The 17,049-nt window shown below is 45.2% G+C and overlaps 1 protein-coding gene and 1 long non-coding RNA gene across 3 annotated transcripts in view; one reads left to right on the forward strand and one right to left on the reverse strand.

The window, feature by feature from the left end:
• The window catches only part of LOC115120317 (electrogenic sodium bicarbonate cotransporter 1-like), a 100,162-nt gene that overhangs the window by 80,589 nt on the left and 2,524 nt on the right, over positions 1–17,049 (reverse strand). For both annotated transcript variants that reach the window (XM_029649250.2, XM_065017339.1), the window contains exon 2: positions 1,911–1,984. In XM_029649250.2, coding sequence (XP_029505110.1) covers positions 1,911–1,984 — 74 coding nt within the window. The remainder of the gene's footprint in view (positions 1–1,910; positions 1,985–17,049) is intronic.
• LOC135571382 (uncharacterized) lies at positions 81–4,803 on the forward strand. Its single transcript, XR_010463754.1, has 2 exons — positions 81–572; positions 963–4,803. It is a non-coding gene; the product is annotated as an uncharacterized LOC135571382 (long non-coding RNA).

Genomic DNA, 17,049 nt, shown 5'->3' on the forward strand with positions numbered 1-17,049 from the left:
TCAGATCACACCTCCATCCTGCTCCTCCCCCCTATAGGCAGAAACTTAAGCAGGAAGCACCTGTGGTGAGGACTGTTCAAAGTTGGTCTGTTCCGGGTCGCTTCTGGGAATAGTATCGACGTATACGCAGACTCTGTGACGAAGTACATAGAGGCTGTTGTTCCTACTGTGACGATTACAACTTATCCAAACCAAAAACAGTGCATAGACGGCAGCATTCGCGCAAACCACCACATTTAACCATAGCAAGGTGACTGGGAACAAGGACTTGTTCAAACAGACCAGTTATGACCTCCATAAGGCAATTAAAAAGCGGCAAAACGACAGTACAGAGACAAAGTGGAGTCGCAATTGAATGGCTCAGACACCAGACGCACGTGGCAGGGACTCCAGACAATCATGGATTATAAAGGCACAGCCAGCTACGTCTCGGACACTGAAGCCTTGCTCCTGGAAAAGCTAAACACCTTTTTCGCCCGCTTTGAAGAAAACATAGAGCCGCCGACATGGGCCCCCGTCGCTCACATGGGCCCCCGCCGACTGTGTGCTCCTGATCTCCGTGGCCGACATGAGTAAGTCATTTAAGCGTGTTAACACACGCAAGCCTGCCGGCCCAGACAGCATCCCAAGCCGCATGTGTGCAAACCAGCTGGCCAAACTTTTAGTGGCCATGACTGCAGAGAGAAATATTTTAGTTTGAAAGTTAATTTCCTGCATTTCTATACATTCTGCCATGGGGAGTACAGAAAATGTTGCATTTTTAAAACACGCTTTCTACAATGCTACACATTTTGTAGCATTGCCCCATTTTGCCATGAGATCATTTTTTGTTGTAGAATTACAGCAAATTTCCTGTAATTCTTTTTTGAATTTAATTATTTTATTATTTTCACCCCAATTTCATGGTATCCAATTGGTAGTTACAGTCTTGTCTCATCTCTCCAACTCCCGTACTGGCATAGGAGAGGCGAAGGTCGAGAGCGGTGCGTCCTCCGAAACACGACCCAACTAAGCAGCACTGCTTCTTGACACAATGCCCGCTTAACCCGGGAGACAGCCACACCAATGTGTTGGAGGAAACACCGTACACCTGACCGTGTCAGCGTGCATGCACCTGGCCCGCCACAGGAGTCTCTAGAGTGCAAGGACATCCCTACCGGCCTAACCCGGACGACACTGGGGCAATTGTGCACCGCCCCACGGGTCTCCCGGTCGCGCCCGCTTGCGACAGAGCCTGGACTCGAACCAGGATCTCCAGTGGCACAGCTAGCACAGAGATACAGTGCCTTAGACCACTGCACCACTCGGGAGGCTACATTTCCTGCAATTCTACATATTTTGCCAAGACTTGTGTCATGTTATGATATCAGAGTGAGAGTAACCCAAAAAAATCTAGTGGGGCCCACTTGAGGTCAGGGCCCCTGGTCTCATGGTCCCCGGTCAGTATTCAGCCATGATTACTGAAAGTTTAGATAGCTGGCTAGACTAATTTACCAATCTAAAAATTGTTAGCTGGCTAGACTAATTTACCAATCTAAAAATTGTTAGCTGACAAAGCTAATTGAGTGAATGTCATTGATTGACATAAGAGAAACTGCTGATGCACAACCAAATGTCGAACTTGCATATTCCACTATTCTAACTCTCAAACAGTAAGTTGAGACCCTGACTGGGGGGGATCTAGTGGCCAGGGGCCCTAAGCGATTGCTTATGTCGCTTATGCCCGGAGCCGGCCCTGGAGTGAGGTGGCAAAACATCAAGGGATGGAAGACAGAGAGGAGAAAGGGAATAGGTTGACTCCATGGAGTTGGTGCTTAAGAGAAATGAGAGGAGACATTATTGAATAACATTGTTAGCCAATCATTGATACAGCAGCCATCATGGATGTCACAGAGGCTCAGTGCTCTTACCTTCCACCTCCTCCTCATCACAGACATGCTTGACAAAGCATGCCCCTCTGTCCAGCACTGCCTCATCCTCCACCCTGCAGGAACAACAGGAACACTGTGAGAACGGGGGAATATACCTAGAACACTAGTGGAACAGGGGAATATACCTTGAACACTAGTGGAACAGGGGAAATATACCTAGAACACTAGTGGAACAGGGGAAATATACCTATAACACTAGTGGAACAGGGGAAATATACCTATAACACTAGTGGAACAGGGGAAATATACCTAGAACACTAGTGGAACAGGGGAATATACCTAGGACACTAGTGGAACAGGGGAATATACCTAGGACACTAGTGGAACAGGGGAATATACCTAGGACACTAGTGGAACAGGGGAATATACCTAGGACACTAGTAGAACAGGGAATATATCTGGAACACTAGTAGAACGGGGGACTATACCTAGGACACTAGTAGAACGGGGGACTATACCTAGGACACTAGTAGAACGGGGGACTATAGCTAGGACACTAGTAGAACGGGGGACTATACCTAGGACACTAGTAGAACGGGGGACTATACCTAGGACACTAGTAGAACGGGGGACTATACCTAGGACACTAGTAGAACGGGGTAATATACCTAGGACACTAGTAGAACGGGGGACTATACCTAGGACACCAGTAGAACGGGGGAATATACCTAGGACACTAGTAGAACAAGATACTATACCTTGAACACTAGTAGAACGGGGGAATATACATAGGACACTAGTAGAACAAGATACTATACCTTGAACACTAGTAGAACGGGGGAATATACCTAGGACACTAGTAGAACGGGGAACTATACCTAGAACACGGGTAGAACAAGATACTATACCTAGAACATAAGTAAAACAGGGGAATATACCACTGTCAACATTAATTGATTCCGAAACATGTCCTCAGGATCACCAGCAGCCAGTCCACATATTTGTTTAATTCCAACACGAGCACACCTGATTCAACTAATCAAGGGCTTGCTGATTAGTTACCACATTTGAATCAGGTGTGCTTGTACTGGAATAGGTCAGATATGTGGAAAGGCTGGGTCAGGGGGCCTCGAGGACCGGGTTGGAAAACACTGAGCTACATGATTGGATTAATACAGAGGCTGAAGCATTCTGAACAGGATGTGTGTGTCATCACACCAGGGACGTCGTTCAGCCCAAATCCCCTATTGTTATGAGGGTGACACACACACACACAAAGCCTTAGTCCTCCATCTGGCTCACACTTGCTGCGTCTATCTCTCACTCTATCACCTTAGTCCTTATTTGTGAGTCACGTGGGCTTCTTACAATGATCTGCCCTGGCTGTCAGGATTAGCCTAGCTTTACTTAGGAGTGAAACCTTCTCTGAGCACGCAAATACAAACACACACAGACACGGGAAGCATCTCTACTACAGTTACCTGCAATAAGAGCCTAGTTACTAGATCAAGGGCACCGTGTTTATTTTGATCTGTTATGAGCCCTGTTGAAAAAAGTATATTATGCACACCACCTACCGTCTATATCCAGATACATGCAGAGAAAAGAAGAACATGAACAGATTGATTATCAAGCGAAGGTTATAAACACTCATTAGATTCCATGTAGAAGATCTCAAAATAGTTATTTTATGCCCATGTACTCATTCTAAGGCAACAATGGAAAATCCCTCCTGCTACAGGTAACCTCCTCCACTTCTACTAACCTGCTTAAGTTTGCAGACAACACAACAGTGGTAGGCCTGATCACCGACAACGATGAGACAACGATGAGACCTGGCCGGGTGGTGCCAGAATAACAACCTATCCCTCAACGTAACCAAGACTAAGGAGATGATTGTGGACTACAGGAAAAGGAGCGCCAAGCAAGCCCCCATTCTCATCGACGGGGCTGTAGTGGAGCAGGTTGAGAGCTTCAAGTTCCTTGGTGTCCACATCAACAACAAACTAGAATGGTCCAAACACACAAAGGCAGTCTTGAAGAGGGCACGACAAAGCCTATTCCCCCTCAGGGAACTAAAAAGATTTCGCATGGGTCCTGAGATCCTCAAAAGGTTCTCAGCTGCAACATCGAGAGCTTCCTGACCAGTTGCACCACTGCCTTGTACGGCAATAGCTCGGCCTCCGACCGCAAGGCACTTCAGAGGGTAGTGCGCATGGTCCAGTACATCACTGGGGCAAAGCTGCCTGCCATCCAGGACCTCTACACCAGGCAGTGCCAGAGGAAGGCCCTAAAAATTGTCAAAGACCCCAGCCACCCAAGTCATAGACTGTTCTCTCTACTACAGCATGGCAAGCGGTACCGGAGTGCCAAGTCTAGGACAAAAAGGCTTCTCAACAGTTTTTACCCCCAAGCCATAAGACTCCTGAACAGGTAATCAAATGGCTACCCGGACTATTTGCAACCCCTCTTTTACGCTGCTGCTACTCTCCGTTTATCGTATATGCATAGTCATTAACTATACGTTCATACTACCTCAATTGGCCCGACCAGCCAGTGCTCCCGCACATTGGCCCGACCAGCCAGTGCTCCCGCACATTGGCTAACCGGGCCATCTGCATTGTGTCCCACCACCCGCCAACCCCTCTTTTACGCTTCTGCTACTCTCTGTTCATCATATATGCATTGTCACTTTAACCATATCTACATGTACATACTACCTCAATCAGCCTGACTAACCGGTGTCTGTATATGGCCTTGCTACTCTTATTTTCAAAGGTCTTTTTACTGTCATTTTATTTCTTTACTTACCTACACACACACACCTTTTTTTTCGCATTATTGGTTAGAGCCTGTAAGTAATAATTTCACTGTAAGGTCTACATCTGATGTTTTCGGTGCACGTGACAAATAAACTTTGATTTGAAGGTCAGGTCTGTGTTCCCATGAAACAAGTCTACATATTTACACCCATCCTATTTAGCAATCCAGCGTGCACATACACACAACCCCACACAGTTGTGCATCGTCCTGACAGACGAACACTAATTCTTAACCTTTATTTCAGACCTGTCAAACGGTTGTTGTGCAATCACAATAGGAGAGGGCAGAGTATCCTAATACAATGGAGAAGGACAACATAAAATCAGTTCAGTTTCTGTTATTCACTCCATTCAGTTTTTATTGCCCATCCTTTTCATCGGAAGGCACAGAACCTGACTTAATAGAACTAAGTTCTTGGATAGCAACTCTGCAGGTCTCAAGAAACACAATGCAACGCCATTGCCTTGGTCAGATACTCTTTCACATTCCCATGACTGACCAAACACAGCATGATGTCTATGAGAGTGTGTGTGGCTGTGCTTATACCTGCCCGATGTCCCGGGCTGGAAATTAATTATTTGCGGGATTTCTTCAGAGCAGGATTTCTACACACTCGTTACACAATGTTACACCATTAAAGCATGTGCATGCATGCATGTCCTGCAGGTATTTATCGGTGTCCATGGTAATATGGTTCCTATTTGTGCATACTGATATATAGGCCTACTTGTGTATTTTGCCTAAAGCCATACGCCTGACAATGATAATACACCTGCCAGTCAGAGCGGAGAGAACAAAACAGTTTGTGCCAAAAGCCTTCTGCAGGACAGGTAAGTTCCTGGTGTATAAGGAAGCTCAGAGCTCATGTTTAGTTCCCTGTCCAAGCGTTGGATCACTTTGTGGGGCTACATGGCCTACAGCTCTACCCTGATCCCTCAGCCAGCTGGTTCTTCCTGGAGCAGGGAGGCCTATAGGAACGTAGCCCATAGCTGACTTTAGTTTCAAGACCAGATGTTTAGACCCCATGGAGAGCCAGTCTCAGTCAGAACCAAGAGCACAGGGAGAGGAGCAAGAAGGAGAAAGAGTAAAATATTAACCCGTAGGCTTAGGTTAACCAGAACACAAAAACAGTTTGTTCATTTTTCATCTTTCTACCCCCTTCTTATTTGCTCTCTCTCTCCATCTTGCTGTTCCCCTTCTTATCATCCCTCCATCTCTAAGAAAAATCTGCTGTTCTGCCGTTGAGCAAGGCAGTTAACCCCCAACAACAAGTGCTCCCCGAGTGTCCATGACGTGGACGTCGATTAAGGCAGCCCCCCGCACCTCTCTGATTCAGAGGGGTTGGGTTAAATGCAGAAGACACAGTTCGGTTGAATGCAGCCAGTTTGCAACTGACTAGGTATCCCCCTTTCCCTTCCCTCCAGCTTTCAACACAGATCATTAACTGTGACCAGCATCCCTCCTTCTCACTTTCCTCAGATTTTTTTCAATAGAAAATGTACTTTAATTTATCAATAATAATCCAATATAGTCCTGTAGACATGTTCAAATTAGGTTTTTTTTGCAGATAAAGATGTGGTATTTAAAATTAAACTTCCAATATCCACCAGGAATATCCAGTTTGTTCCTTATTTCGAGTACCTTGGACGGCAAGGTAGGCTAGGGAATATTTACTTTCTCCTTTTACACTGCCCCACCCCGGGCCAGAATAAAGCTGCTATACAGTTTGTGGGGGGTTGCCTCTTGTTACACAAACCACTAAATAAGCAACAACAGGAAGGATACAACTTGTTCCTGAGACAGATAGCACCAACTAGCATCTCATCTTCATTTCCCCAGCGGAGGGACAGCCTTATCACATTATCTGGCCTTGAGATATGATTGGGGCCAGAGCATAACCATAACATTAAAGCAAAGCCCCAACATCAAACACACAGGGGAGAGGAGTAGCCTGGGGGCCTGGCGTTGTGCCATCCTGCCAAGCACTGACAAATATTGACTCTCCTTTGGTTTTTCAGTCTTGAAGGAAAGAATGGAAGAAAGAATAGAGGAATGGTTGAGCTTCAAGAGTTGAGTGTTGAGCAGCATCAAAGCAGTCTTGAGTTTCATTGTGAAGTATAGTAGGGAGTGAAATGGAGGGGTTGTACTGTACTCCATCTTCATCTCCCACCATTCTCCTTGTCCTGTTTCTTCTTCAGTCTCTCCAGGACAGTATGTGCCTTCCTGGTAAGAACAGTTACAGAGCGTCATCTCTGTCACACAGAGAGCATGCCATGGGTTCAGCCAGTCCCTCCAGGTTACTACATGCCTTCCAGGCAAACAGCTATAGAGAATCATCTTATAGTTATCAGAGAGCCGGCTATAGCTTCAGTCAGTCATCCAGCCAGTCAGTCAGTCAGTCAGTCATTCAACCAGTCAATCTCTCAAGAGTCCCTGAGGTGTCATTGGTGATGTGACGAAGTCAGCTCTTCCTCTGAGGCTCTGGGGCTCCGTTTAAGGACTTAGGGAAATGTCTGTTCGGACAGCTGCAGGCGCAGAGGGAGAGTGAGAGAGCCTTGGAATGTACAGGGTCAGGGTCATTCCTATTCACATTAACTAAAAAGATGAGGAAGATCTGGTTGGTGGTTTGAGAGGGTTTCTGAGAACCCTCTCTGAGTCTCAGAAAGCCACATTTCAACATGTTTAAGTTGTATGTTAAATCAAGCAATAATGGTCCAAGAGTGAATGAAGTTATAGTGGCTTACTTCCATCCTTTTATAAAAGCTTAAAAAGGATACACCCAGAGGAAGTTGCTGCCACTATTTCAACTTAATTTCCTGTCCTTGAGAGGAAATGCACGTTTAGGTTCCACCGACAAAGAATGACAAAGGCTACTTGTAGATTGTCACAAATTGGGTGCCGGAATTTCCATGTGGCATTGTTAAACATCAACAACCTGCTGTCAGTATAGCTAGCTAGCATGCTAACCTCATCAAGCTAAATGTTATCAGTTGTTGCATTTTACTACACCGTAATCAAAAAAATTGCCAGCTGGTTCTGGAGCTGGATTTGTCATAAGTATTGATTTAGTGAAAACTTTGCCACAGATTGAAACCACTGGTCTCTTTGACTTCACCATTATTGTTATCTACAAAGTTTTGTCATCTTTCATAAATTGCAGCTGCGAATCCACCATAGAAATAGTTAGGAATTATAGGATGAAGCACTGGTAATATGGATAACTATTGAAAGATACAGACTAGCAAAAAATAAATTAAAATAGAGAAATTATGAAATGTTCCTGGAAGGTGCAAAAACCCCTGCACCCCCTGAAAATAATTTGTATGTCATATCATAGGAAAAGACACCACATTGACACTGATTTGCACGAAGTGGACACTTCGGTAGTCACTTCAAGCCCAAATATATAATTATTTGACTAAACTATAACTTATCGTTGTGCAACACCCATTTTATTTTTTAAACCATTTTCAAATAAGGCTGTAACATAACAAAATGTGGGAAAGGGGTCTGAATACATGCACTGTACATCAACTTTAAAAAAGGCACATGTAGCCTACATATCAATACATACACAAACTATCTAGGTCAAATGGGGGAGAAGCATTGTGCCGTGAGGTGTTGCTTTATCCGTTTTTTTAAACCAGGTTTGCTGTTCATTTGAGCAACATGAGATGGAAGGAAGTTCCATGCAATAATGGCTTTATATTATACTGTATGCTTTCTTGAATTTGATCTGGATTTGGGGACTGTGAAAAGACCCCTGGTGGCATGTTTGATGGGGTTTGGTGTGTCAGAGCTGTGTGTAAGTTGACTATGCAAACAATTTGGAATTTAACACAATGTTTCTTATGAAAGAAGAAGTGATGCAGTCAGCCTCTCCTCAACTCTTAGCCAAGAGAGACTGGCATGAATAGTATTTATATCAGCCCTCTGATTACAATGAAACGCTAGATGTCCCGCTCTGTTTTGGGCCAGCTGCAGCTTAACTAGGTATTTCCTTGCAGCACTCGACCGGACAATAATTAAGATAAATCTAGAGCCTGCAGGACTTGCTTTTTGGAATGTGGTGTCAAAAAAGCAGAGCATCTCTTTATTACGGACAGACCTCCCCCCATCTTTACAACCATTGAATCTATATGTTTTGACGATGACAGTTTACAATCTAAGGTAACGCCACGTAATTTAGTCTCCTCAACTTGTTCAAAAGCCACACCATTCATTACCAGATTCAGCTGAGGTCTAGAACTTTGGGACTGATTTGTACCAAATATGATCCTCTAGACAGGTACAACATCTTTAACGGATCCAATCATGTAGCATTTACTGTACATAGCCTTCAAGTAGCATTTAGTTTAGCATTCGCCATGATAGTCTTCTTCTTCTGCACGCAGAGGGTGTGAAGGGGTGAGGCAGGGAGGGGAGGGGATGCAGCCGGTTCAAGTAACAGAGTGATGTGGCAAGGCTAGAATGAAGGCCCTAAGAGGGGGAGGGGGGAGAAGCGAGAGAGAAGAGTCATGTTGCAGCAGGCTCGATGCTGGGGATGGACGGGGTCATGGGACTAGAGCTCCTACCACACCAGGGGCCCCATATACCCCCAGGACAGGAGCCACATAATCAAATCAAATGTTATTTGTCACGTACACATGGTTAGCAGATGTTAATGCGAGTGTAGCGAAATGCTTGTGCTTCTAGTTCCGACAATGCAGTAATAACCAACAAGTAATCTAACTAACAATTCCAAAACTACTGTCTTATACACAATGTAAGGGGATAAAGAATATGTACATAAGGATATATGAATGAGTGATGGTACAGAGCAGCATAGGCAAGATACAGTAGATGGTATCGAGTACAGTATATACATATGAGATGAGTATGTAAACAAAGTGGCATAGTTAAAGTGGCTAGTGATACATGTATTACATAAGGATGCAGTCGATGATGTAGAGTACAGTATATACGTATGCATATGAGATGAATAATGTAGGGTAAGTAACATTATATAAGGTAGCATTGTTTAAAGTGGCTAGTGATATATTTACATCATTTCCCATCAATTCCCATTATTAAAGTGGCTGGAGTTGGGTCAGTGTCAATGACAGTGTGTTAGCAGCAGCCACTCAATGGTGGCTGTTTAACAGTCTGATAGCCTTGAGATAGAAGCTGTTTTTCAGTCTCTCAGTCCCAGCTTTGATGCACCTGTACTGACCTCGCCTTCTGGATGATAGCGGGGTGAACAGGCAGTGGTTCGGGTGGTTGATGTCCTTGATGATCTTTATGGCCTTCCTGTAACATCGGGTGGTGTAGGTGTCCTGGAGGGCAGGTAGTTTGCCCCGGTGATGCGTTGTGCAGACCTCACTACCCTCTGGAGAGCCTTACGGTTGAGGGCGGAGCAGTTGCCGTACCAGGCGGTGATACAGCCCGCCAGGATGCTCTCGATTGTGCATCTGTAGAAGTTTGTGAGTGCTTTTGGTGACAAGCCGAATTTCTTCAGCCTCCTGAGGTTGAAGAGGCGCTGCTGCGCCTTCTTCACGACGCTGTCAGTGTGAGTGGACCAATTCAGTTTGTCTGTGATGTGTATGCCGAGGAACTTAAAACTTGCTACCCTCTCCACTACTGTTCCATCGATGTGGATAGGGGGTGTTCCCTCTGCTGTTTCCTGAAGTCCACAATCATCTCCTTAGTTTTGTTGACGTTGAGTGTGAGGTTATTTTCCTGACACCACACTCCGAGGGCCCTCACCTCCTCCCTGTAGGCCGTCTCGTCGTTGTTGGTAATCAAGCCTACCACTGTTGTGTCGTCCGCAAACTTGATGATTGAGTTGGAGGCGTGCGTGGCCACGTAGTCGTGGGTGAACAGGGAGTACAGGAGAGGGCTCAGAACGCACCCTTGTGGGGCCCCGTGTTGAGGATCAGCGGGGAGGAGATGTTGTTGCCTACCCTCACCACCTGGGGCGGCCCGTCAGGAAGTCCAGTACCCAGTTGCACAGGGCGGGGTCGAGACCCAGGGTCTCGAGCTTGATGACGAGCTTGGAGGGTACTATGGTGTTGAATGCCGAGCTGTAGTCGATGAACAGCATTCTCACATAGGTATTCCTCTTGTCCAGGTGGGTTAGGGCAGTGTGCAGTGTGGTTGAGATTGCATCGTCTGTGGACCTATTTGGGCGGTAAGCAAATTGGAGTGGGTCTAGGGTGTCAGGTAGGATGGAGGTGATATGGTCCTTGACTAGTCTCTCAAAGCACTTCATGATGACGGAAGTGAGTGCTACGGGCGGTAGTCGTTTAGCTCAGTTACCTTAGCTTTCTTGGGAACAGGAACAATGGTGGCCCTCTTGAAGCATGTGGGAACAGCAGACTGGTATAGGGATTGATTGAATATGTCCGTAAACACACCGGCCAGCTGGTCTGCGCATGCTCTGAGGGCGCGGCTGGGGATGCCGTCTGGGCCTGCAGCCTTGCGAGGGTTAACACGTTTAAATGTCTTACTCACCTCGGCTGCAGTGAAGGAGAGACCGCATGTTTTCGTTGCAGGCCGTGTCAGTGGCACTGTATTGTCCTCAAAGCGGGCAAAAAAGTTATTTAGTCTGCCTGGGAGCAAGACATCCTGGTCCGTGACTGGGCTGGGTTTCTTCTTGTAGTCCGTGATTGACTGTAGACCCTGCCACATGCCTCTTGTGTCTGAGCCATTGAATTGAGATTCCACTTTGTCTCTGTACTGACGCTTAGCTTGTTTAATAGCCTTGCGGAGGGAATAGCTGCATTGTTTATATTCGGACATGTTACCAGACACCTTGCCCTGATTAAAAGCAGTGGTTCGCGCTTTCAGTTTCACGCGAATGCTGCCATCAATCCACGGTTTCTGGTTTGGGAATGTTTTTATCGTTGCTATGGGAACGACATCTTCGACGCACGTTCTAATGAACTCGCACACCGAATCAGCGTATTCGTCAATATTTCCATCTGACGCAATACGAAACATGTCCCAGTCCACGTGATGGAAGCAGTCTTGGAGTGTGGAGTCAGCTTGGTCTGACCAGCGTTGGACAGACCTCAGCGTGGGAGCCTCTTGTTTAAGTTTCTGCCTGTAGGCAGGGATCAACAAAATGGAGTCGTGGTCAGCTTTTCCGAAAGGGGGGCGGGGCCAGCTGGTCTGCGCATGCTCTGAGGGCGCGGCTGGGGATGCCGTCTGGGCCTGCAGCCTTGCGAGGGTTAACACGTTTAAATGTCTTACTCACCTCGGCTGCAGTGAAGGAGAGACCTCATGTTTCCGTTGCAGGCCGTGTCAGTGGCACTGTATTGTCCTCAAAGCGGGCAAAAAAGTTATTTAGTCTGCCTGGGAGCAAGACATCCTGGTCCGTGACTGGGCTGGATTTCTTCCTGTAGTCCGTGATTGACTGTAGACCCTGCCACATGCCTCTTGTGTCTGAGCCATTGAATTGAGATTCTACTTTGTCTCTGTACTGACGCTTAGCTTGTTTGATACCCTTGCGGAGGGAGTAGCTGCACTGTTTGTATTCGGTCATGTTACCAGACACCTTGCCCTGATTAAAAGCAGTGGTTCGCGCTTTCAGTTTCACGCGAATGCTGCCATCAATCCACGGTTTCTGGTTAGGGAATGTTTTAATCGTTGCTATGGGAACGACATCTTCAACGCACGTTCTAATGAACTCGCACACCGAATCAGCGTATTCGTCAATATTGTTATCTGACGCAATACGAAACATATCCCAGTCCACGTGATGGAAGCAGTCTTGGAGTGTGGAGTCAGCTTGGTCGGACCAGCGTTGGACAGACCTCAGCGTGGGAGCCTGTTGTTTTAGTTTCTGTCTGTAGGCAGGGATCAACAAAATGGAGTCGTGGTCAGCTTTTCCGAAAGGGGGGCGGGGCAGGGCCTTATATGCGTCGCGGAAGTTAGAGTAACAATGATCCAAGGTTTTTCCACCCCTGGTTGCGCAATCGATATGCTGATAAAATTTAGGGAGTCTTGTTTTCAGATTAGCCTTGTTAAAATCCCCAGCTACAATGAATGCAGCCTCCGGATAAATAGTTTCCAGTTTGCAAAGAGTTAAATAAAGCTCGTTCAGAGCCATCGATGTGTCTGCTTGGGGGGGGATATATATACGGCTGTGATTATAATCGAAGAGAATTCTCTTGGTAGATAATGCGGTCTACATTTGATTGTGAGGAATTCTAAATCAGGTGAACAGAAGGATTTGAGTTCCTGTATGTTTCTTTCATCACACCATGTCTCGTTAACCATAAGGCATACGCCCCCTCCCCTCTTCTTACCAGAAAGATGTTTGTTCCTGTCGGCGCGAAGCGTGGAGAAACCCGTTGGCTGCACCGCTTCGGATAGCGTCTCTCCAGTGAGCCATGTTTCCGTGAAGCAAAGAACGTTACAGTCTCTGATGTCCCTCTGGAATGCTACCCTTGCTCGGATTTCATCAACCTTGTTGTCAAGAGACTGGACATTCGCAAGAAGAATGCTAGGGAGTGGTGCACGGTGTGCCCGTCTCCGGAGTCTGACCAGAAGACCGCCTCGTTTCCCTCTTTTTCGGAGTCGTTTTTTTGGGTCGCTGCAAGGGATCCATTCCGTTGTCCTGTTTGTAAGGCAGAACACAGGATCCGCGTCGCGAAAAACATATTCTTGGTCGTACTGATGGTGAGTTGACGCTGATCTTATATTCAGTAGTTCTTCTCGACTGTATGTAATGAAACCTAAGATGACCTGGGGTACTACTGTAAGAAATAACACGTAAAAAAACAAAAAACTGCATAGTTTCCTAGGAACGCGAAGCGAGGCGGCCATCTCTGTCGGCGCCGGAAGTCCAGTGCCGGCATCAGCCTGTGATGAGGTTTCTAACAGGATGGGCCTTATGGGGAACACTGCACAGGGATTCAAACCACAGGTTTTAAATGGGGTTCAAGTCCGGAGACTGAGATGGCCATTGTAAACATTTTCTTTTGTGGTCAATTAATCATTTATTTCTGGATTGTGATGTGTGCTTGGGGTTAGTGTCTTGCTGGAAGATCCACTTGAGGCCAAGTTTCAGTCTCCTGGCAGAGGCAACCAGGTTTTTGGCTAAAATGTCCTAGTAGCACCACTGTTGTGCGTGGCTATTTCCATGTCATCTGACCATAGCGTCGGTTCCAATCCAAGGGATTAGCAAACCCCAAGCCTCTGTACGCCTATGTAGATATTGCATTAAAAATCTGCCGTTTCCAGCTACAATAGTCATTTACAACATTAACAATGTCTACACTGTATTTCTGATCAAATTGATGTTATTTTAATGTACAAAAATGTTTGCTTTTCTTTCAAAATCAAGGACATTTCTAAGTGACCCCAAACTTTTGAACTGTAGTTTATTTGCAAAACTTGCGCACGCAACGTGGGCAGTCTGGTCAGTCAAGGCCCACATCAGTGGCTCAGGGGGAAGGGCAGGTTGAGGACCTTGATTGCCTGCACCCTGGCTTCCCTAGCTCTCTCACATGCTTGCTTTTGCAGTATGCTTGGAAAAATATATTTGGGAAACTTACTAACAGCTCTAAAGGATTGTACAAAGACTATCTTTCCTAGTCGCTGTGCACTTTTAAGGGTGCACTATGCAGAAATAGCTCTGCCATTTGCTAAAATTCAAATAGGCCGCCCTAAAAATTGTCAAAGACCCCAGCCACCCCTGTCATAGACTACCGCATGGCAAGCAGTACCGGAGTGCCAAGTCTAGGACAAAGAGGCTTCTCAACAGTTTTACCCCCAAGCCATAAGACTCCTGAACAGGTCATCAAATGGCTATTGTTCACCTAATACCTTTTTTGCACTATTGGGTAGGGCCGGTAAGTAAGCATACTACACCTGGTGTAAGTCTACTACACCTGTTGTATTCTACACCTCCAGTAAGTCTACTACACCTGTTGTATTCTACACCTCCAGTAAGTCTACTACACCTGTTGTATTCTACACCTCCAGTAAGTCTACTACACCTGTTGTATTCTACACCTCCAGTAAGTCTACTACACCTGTTGTATTCGGCACACGTGACAAATAAACTTTGATTTGAATTTCAGTTTGTGACAAAACAAGGAAGTATATTGTAGAGAATAATTGTGCCATCTAAACCGCTATGATATATATATATCACCAAAAATAGCGAAACCGAAGACCAAAAACTAAATGTAAGAACGGGAAGTGTAGAAATAGTGCATTGAAGCAGTAGATCTGGGGCCGAGCTCCCTGCCATCCAGGAACGCTATACCAGGCGGTGTCAGAGGAAGGCACAAAAAAATTGTCAAAGACTCCAGCCACCCAAGCCATAGACTGTTCTCTCTGCTACCGCACGACAATTGGTACCGGAACGCCAAGTCTGGAACTAACAGGACCCTGTATATCTTCTACCCCCAAGACAAAAGACTGATAAACAATAGTGCTAAATAACTAGTCAAATGGAAACCCGGACTACCTGCATTGCCCTTTTCTTGCACTAACTCGGTCGCAGCAACTACACACAAACACACACACTAAACTCTACCCAAACACTCACACCAACACCCACCCACACATAACATAAGCACACATATGCATAATGATGCCACACAAACACTTTCACTCTCACCACACACTGCTGCTACTGTCTTATCTATCCTGTTGCCTAGTCACCCCTACCTACAGTGCCTTCAGAAAGTACTCACACCCCTTGAATTGTTGTGTTACAGCCTGAATTTAACATTTAGATTTTGTGTCACTGGCCAACTACACACAATACCATAATGTCAAAGTGGAATTAAGTTTAGTTTTTTTTTTATAAATGAAAAGCTGAAATGTCTTGAGTCAATAAACACTCAACCCCTTTGTTATAGCAAGCCTAAATAAGTGCAGGTGTAAAAATGTGCTAAACAAGTCACATAAGTTGCATGGACTTATTCTGTGTGCAATAATAGTGTTTAGTTATTGTAAGGTCCCTGAATCAAGCAGTGAATTTCAAACACAGATTCAACCATAAAGACCAGGGAGGTTTTCCAATGGCTCGCAAAAAGAAAAGCATCTATTGGTAGATGGGTCAAAATAAAATAAAAAGCAGATTCTGAATGTCCCTTGAGAGTGGTGAAGTTATCAATACATCCAGTCAAACGGAATAGAGGTGAGCACAGGCAGAATCCTAGAGGAAAAGCTGGTTCTGTCTGCTTTGAAATAGTCACTGGGAGACAAATTCACCTTTCAGCAGGACAATAACCTAAAACACAAGGCCAGATATACACTGGAGTTGCTTACCAAGCCGACATTGAATGATACAGAGTGGCCTAGTTACAGTTTTGACTTAAATCAGCTTGAAAATCTATGGCAAGACTTAAATGGCTGTCTAGCAATGATAAACAACCAACTTGACAGAGCTTGAAGAATTTTTTAAAATAATAATGTACAAATATCGTTCAATCCAGGTGTGCAAAGCTCTTATAGACTTACCCAGAAAGACTCACAGCTGTTGTCGCTGCCAAAGGTCATTCTAACATGTATTGATTGACTCAGGGGTGTGAATACTTATGTAAATTATATATTTATGTATTTGATTTTCAATAAATTTGCAAAAATGTCTTGTTTTTAAGTTGTTATTATGGGGTGTAGATGGATCAGAGAAATATATATTTAATCCATTTTGAATTCAGGTTGTAACACAACAGAATGTGGAATAAGTTAACAGGTATGAATACTTTCTGAATGCACTGTTCATGTACATAGCTTCCTCGTCTTCTTCTATTACCTGGTTCCCCTGCACATCGGCCAAGTACTAGTACTCCCTCTATATAGCCATGTTTTATTTTACTCCTTATTCACGGTGTATTTATTCCTGTGTCTATTTCCATTATTTTTTATCTTTAAACTCTGCATTGTTGGAAAACGACCCTGTAAGTAAGCATTTCACTGTTAGTCTACATCTGTTGTTTATGAAGCATGTGACAAATAAAATTTGATCTAGGTTACAAAATCTAACCCGCATAGCACCTAATCAGCCTAAAGCGTCTGTCACTGGTTTCCTGTATCCGCTCTCTAAAGTAAAGACAACAGGAAACAACGCACTGATAAATCCAGACAGTAAGTAGATGGGGGCTCCCAAGTGGCGCAGCAGTCTAAGGCACTGCATCTCAGTGCTAGAGGCGCCACTACAGACCTTGGTTCGATTCCAGGCTGTATCACAACCGGCCGTGATTGGTAGTCCAATAGGATGGCGCACAATCAGTGCCCACTGTCGTCCGGGGTAGGCCGTCATTGTAAATGTTTATTTATTTATATTTCACCTTTATTTAACCAGGTAGGCAAGTTGAGAACAAGTTCTCATTTAAAACTGCGACCTGGCCAA

The sequence above is a fragment of the Oncorhynchus nerka genome, linkage group LG4 (assembly GCF_034236695.1).
Source record: "Oncorhynchus nerka isolate Pitt River linkage group LG4, Oner_Uvic_2.0, whole genome shotgun sequence".
NCBI classification, from domain to species: domain Eukaryota; kingdom Metazoa; phylum Chordata; class Actinopteri; order Salmoniformes; family Salmonidae; genus Oncorhynchus; species Oncorhynchus nerka.